The sequence below is a fragment of the Phalaenopsis equestris genome, unplaced genomic scaffold, assembly GCF_001263595.1.
Source record: "Phalaenopsis equestris unplaced genomic scaffold, ASM126359v1 Scaffold000540, whole genome shotgun sequence".
Classification (NCBI taxonomy): Eukaryota; Viridiplantae; Streptophyta; class Magnoliopsida; order Asparagales; family Orchidaceae; genus Phalaenopsis; species Phalaenopsis equestris.
The window spans coordinates 805,580-811,579 of record NW_018164980.1 but is presented as its reverse complement, the minus strand read 5'-3'; the positions used below and the strand labels follow the sequence as shown (position 1 = coordinate 811,579).

The window sequence follows — 6,000 nt, the reverse complement described above, 5'->3', positions numbered from 1 at the left end:
GTTGTGTGCAACGGACCTCGATAGGGTCAATCAAATAACCTCCAGAACCTGTCGATCCAACAGATTTCATTCAGTCTCATCCATTCTTTCAGGTATTTTCCCCAATAACGGAAGATGAAGTTTCTTCCCATAGAGGTAGTCTTCTATCTGCATCCTCCAATAACCAAAATCTGTGTCATCGAACTTCTCGATCTCTGAAATCTTCACTTCGTCTGTAGTCATTGGTTTTGATACCAGTTTTTGTGGTGTATATGAAATTTAAAACGATCGACGACGAAGCGAATAAAATAGCACGAGAAAATTCACACCAAAAGAACACAAAGATTTACGTGGTTCGGCACGTGGTTCGCAAATTGCCTACATCCACGGAGTTGCAGAGGATTTTACTAATTGAGAAAATTTACACCAGTTTGATCACAAAGACAATGAAGGATCTCTCACTTGATCTTTCTCTTTACACCAAGATTCACCCAAGAGCAAGAACACCGAAGAAGAAGAAAAATATACAAGAGAAAACCTATTTCTCTTCTGCCACAAGTCACCAAGAAGAACACATTCTTCTTCACTATCTTCTTCTTCCTTCTTATGCTTCCCGTAAGTCTCAAGAAGAACCAAAGAAGAAAATCTCCTTTCTGTTTCTGTTTTGCGAACTAAGGAAGAAAGTATTCTTCAGCGGATTTCGTGGATTTCGTGAATCTGGAAAGACGGAGACAGGAGAGCGAGTGATTCGCGAGCGAGCAATCCAAGCCTTCTTAAGCGGTTTCGCGAATATAGGAGAAGCGGAGGCGGGAAAGATCGCGTCGATTCGCGAACGGGAGTAGGCGCCATTCGCGATTGGGAGTAGGCGTTGTTCGGGACTTCTGTAGCGAGCTCCAACACTAACAAGCCTCTACTGATTACAAGACACAAAAACCCAACGAACAAGCTAACAATCGGATCCTCCAATCATCACCTTGAAGGGGGGGGGGGGGGGGGAGAGGGGCACACATACTCTGGTCTTAAGCTTGAATGACTTACCTCTCAACCGCTCAAAAGCTCTAGGAACTCTCGACATCTCCAGAGATGTGTCTCCAAATGAAGGAGTAAACCTTAGAGCACATTAGGGATAGTAAATCAATTATATATCCGGTGGTAAGCCTTGTGAAAAGACAAATATAACCCTATAAGCAACCTTAAATAGACACTTAGCCTCTTCAGGCTTCCTCTCATTCCCATGTCTTCTCTCTGCTATGCTTTTGATTTTCTCTCTAACACTCACATTTGAATTCATATTAATATACTTCAAGGTCATAATAGTTCCTATGATCTATCTTGGAACTTCTCCACTTCCCATTTCACCGCTCTTATCAGAATCACACATAAACTTGTATAGTTGTATCGATATTAGACCTTCTAAATTTAACTGTACTAAAATTTTTATCATTCACAATATTTCAACATAATTTGAGATTTAAGTCAACAAAAATGATAGCTAATGGAAATCTTGAAGAGGATATTCATGCCTAGACACACAAGCTCAATGCAAAAGAACGGGCTAATAGAAAAGAAAACCAACGGTATGGCGAAAATTCATTCAAAACATCAACACGAAATTTAGGTCAAAATTTTCCAACATAGGAATAACAAAATATCATCATAGTTTCTACAACAACAAAAACAAAGCCTTAATCCCACTAAGTGGGCTCGGCTACATGAATCGTTTTTCTCCATTATGTCATATTTAGTGTCATATTTTCATTTAATTCTCATAAATTAAGATCATTTTTTTTATACAATATAAGATCATTTTTTATACAATAAGCCCAATTCTTCCTAAGTCTAGCTCTGTCTTTCTTACAATAGGTCGAATCTAAAACATCTGCTCTCCTAATCGAATCAACAGATGATCGACGTTTAATGTGACCAAAACATCTAAGACGACTCTCTCTAATTTTGTCTGTCATTGGAGCTACACCAACCCTATCACAGATATATTCATTTCGCATTTTGTCTCTAAGTGTAAAGCCACTCATCCACCTAACCATTCTCATCTTGGCAACACTTAACTTAGTATTATGCTTCTCTTTTAAAGGCCACCATTCTACACCATAGAGCATTGCAGTTCTCATCAACATCTTATAAAATTTTCCTTTCAATCTAAGTGGTACTTTTCTATCAAACAAAAAGCTCGAAGCATTCCTCCACTTCAACCAACCAACTTGAATTCTACTAATAACATCCACATCTATATCACCATCGCTTTGAAACAATAAAACCGAGATATCTAAATCGTTCACACATTTTAATAATTTGATCACCCAAAGCTACACTTCTCTCGCTAGAAAAAAAAGGATTAGTGCAATACAGTCTTATAAAGGCATTATGACAATTATCTCCCTCTCTCTCTCTTTCTCTATTTCTTTTTTATTGCCAATATATCAAAGCTTTTAGGTTTTGTATTGGACAATATAATAATTCTAGTAAAAAACGGTTTCATATAAAACCTTTTTTTTCTTTTGTGGGAGAGTATCGAACGTCATAATCAAAGGCCATAGAAGTAAAGATAAATAATTAAAGGACATATAGCTTAATGGTTAAAAATGATAATTGTATTTTTTAAGATCGCCAACAAGAATTATATTAAGATTAATAGTTCACCATTAAAAAAAAGAAAATTCACATACATGTTACACAATTCTTTTCTATCTTCATATATGACACCTGAGCTTTGATATTTAAACATATAATGGTTTCACATTAAAATTTATGCATGAAAATGTGCATTCACCCTTAAAAGGTTGTTAATGGTGATATTTTTATGTGATGTTAAGAATTTGAGTACTAAATATGTAAAAATTAAAATTTAGGCACTAGACATTTAAATATAAAGAATTAAGTAAAAAATGTAGTTAACGGATGAAAAAAATATAAAAATTTGGTCCAATAAGATCACAAGAGTCTGCACACGTAATAAGTTCTCCATTTACTCCAAGGTATCAAAATTTTTTTAAGATTTTAGGTTGGTCAATGCAGATTTTCTCGTACGGATTGATTCCACTGATAACATAATAATAATAAATAAATAAATAACATATTAGTACGAAATAATCGATCATGCAAACGCGTAATCACTTCCCCCATCAAACAACCAACCAGTAAAGTTACAATTTTGCATAGACAGCGCACATTTAAAAAGTGAAGGCATTCACCTGTAAATCCATTCCCGCTGAGATCAAGCTCCATCAGCTGAATTGAATCGCCAAATAGATCCTCAGGTATCGGCCCAGAAAGCAGATTGTTTGCAGCACGAAAAACCTTCAGATTAAACAGGGAACCAAAGGAAGGGAGCTCGCCAATGAGGTCATTCTGACTCAAATCCAGGACTTGCAGGCTCTTAAATACCCCAATAGAATCATTTGAGAAGAACCTCCCATTTAGCCGATTAAAACTAAGGTTCATGTATTTTGCAGTATTGCCCAAGCTCGAGAGGTTGCTGGAATCCATGAACAAATCACCATAGAAATTGTTTCTGCTCAGATCCACATGCTCCACGTTCCTCAGCTCCGAGAGCACTGCACCCACCTCCCCCCATAGCTCATTGGACCGCAAGTCAAGCACCCTCAGCTGCTGGAGATTCTGGATCCCGGCTGGGAATCCGCCCTTGAACCCGTTCGACGAGAGATTAAGATGAACAAGGCCCCATAGGTTGGTTAATTTCCGGGGAATAGGGCCGTAGAAACGGTTTCCAGACAAATCAAGGTGCTGCAGAGAGGTCATGTCCCCAATGGCCGGCACGAGGCGGCCGGTGAACGAATTGCCCGCGAGGCTGAGGTTCTGAAGCGCCCTCAGTCCAACAATGGTGTTGAACTTGATCTCGCCGGAAAGACCTAGACCGATAAGCGCGACGGTGACGACGGAGCCAGATTCGTCGCAGGAGATCCCGTGCCAAGAGCGCGGACAGGAGTCTACCACCGCCGCAGAATCCCATGCCACCGGGCTCCAAGTGTTACGGACCACACCAGTGGGATCGTCGGCAATGCCCTTCTTGAACTCCAGCAGCGAGAGAGTGTCCGAAGAGACCTGTGCCTGCGTTAACACCCCGAAGGACAGGAGGAGGAGGAGAAGGAAGCGAGAGTGCGCCGCCATGGACTGAACTGAACTGAAACCCTAATAAAGTAGAAATGGAGAAATAAACGAAGAAGAAGGGAACAGATAAAGGAGGAAATCGCTCCTATCTTCTGTTCAGGGTAAAGGAGAGAGCTTTGAAGAAGAAGTAGAGGAAAGGTAAAGAGTGCAGAGAAAGAGCGTCATAGAGGACAAGAAAGACGCATTGGAAACTACACAAATTTCCCCCTCCATGGCGGCACATGATGTGTAGACAATGCCTGTGGCCCTCTCTAGAAATTCTTTTTTTTTATATTATAAATTTATAGTATAGTGTAAATAATAAATATAAACTTTGGAAGATTTATCTAAACATATTTAATGTTTATATTATATTATCTAAATAAATAATATTGTATTAACTATTTTATTAATATATTGTAATATTTAATTATAAAATAGAATGACAGATTAATTTTTTGTTTTTTTTTTTTTATGGAGATGGCAATTATACATTTTTATATTGTATTTTTTTTATATAAAATCATATAAATAGAATAATATTATAGCATTTGTTTAATATAATATAATTAAATTTGACTCATGGGAATATAATAAAAGAACTTAAAAGTTTCTTTTTCCAAATTGATAGTTACATCCACTGTATGGTTGTATTGATTGGACAACACTAGGTATGGAGTGGACCATTCCTTATTTATCTATTTTTTTTTGTTTTGGGCAATTACATAATATTGATATTTACAAATCAACTCCTCTCTTTAATCCATTTTTCTAATTCTCACTAATACATCAAATTTCTTGATGAAATCTCAAATCACACGGGCGATCCATTTGTAAATAGCAATGTTTCAATTGGTTTGTATGTAGTTGTACTTCTTTTTTTGCACTAATTTAATTATTCTATAATCTTTGGAACTAAGAGTCTGTTTGGGGCAGCTTATAAGTACGGGCGGCTTTTTGAAAATCTCATCGTCCTGTTTGATTCACACTTATTCCCAACTTATCAGAAACGGTGTTTTGGAATTTGTAAAAGACGCGGCCAGCGGGACATTTTACTCGTCAGCTAATTATCTAGATCAGCTTATCATACAGCTAGTCAGCTTATCTTGATCAACTGCTCATCAGCAGATTATCAGGATAAGTTGTTTATCAGCATAAGCTGGATAAGTTGCAGCTGCCCAAAATAAACCCTAAAACTATCACATCTAAATAATCGAAAATTAATTTGACACTTTACTCATTCATTAAAATATCATCATTTTAATTTTTTTTTTAACTTTTTAATGATGTATTTAATTCAACTATAGAAGATTGGGGTTTGACATTTATTTTGGATGAAGAGTTAGTTTTGAAAAAAAATTATATTTTTTTATGAGAAATTTAAATGTGTAGCTAATGATTTCTATGTATTTATATCTCTAACACCTAAACTTTAAAATTTGTATTTATAAGTTATAACACTTTGATATGATAAATTTATGTATTAAAATGTATATTTTACTTTTAAAAATTAGCTCCTAAATACTAAAAGTTTGAATATGTGATATGTAAATGCATAAGAATTGTGTGATATGCATGTAAAAATCCCATTTTTATATGTTAACTTTAAATGGGGGTAATCAATTTAAAAAAATCAATAAAGTTCTGATAATTTTAATATTTTTAGAATTAAATGCAATATATATACATAAAGAGAATATTGCCATGTATGGAGTGAAGGACAATATTCAATTATTGTGCAAGCACATGATGTCCGGATGAGCAGCTGATGTTCTTTTGACCCATAATAAGATGCATTGTTTGTCATTTAAAACTAAAAAATAATTTGGAATTGTCTAACTTGAAATTTGGGCTAGTGGGTCCACTTGAATCAACCCTAAAAACTAAACAAATTAC

The 6,000-nt window shown here is 35.9% G+C and overlaps 1 protein-coding gene across 1 annotated transcript in view; it reads right to left on the bottom strand.

The window, feature by feature from the left end:
• LOC110028945 (probable inactive receptor kinase At5g10020) overlaps positions 1-4,255 on the bottom strand; it is a 25,445-nt gene extending 21,190 nt beyond the window's left edge. The window contains exon 1 of the mRNA XM_020731022.1: positions 3,189-4,255. Within this exon, the coding sequence (XP_020586681.1) occupies positions 3,189-4,125 (937 nt within the window). The 5' untranslated portion in view covers positions 4,126-4,255. The remainder of the gene's footprint in view (positions 1-3,188) is intronic.
• Positions 4,256-6,000: the final 1,745 nt, after the last annotated feature.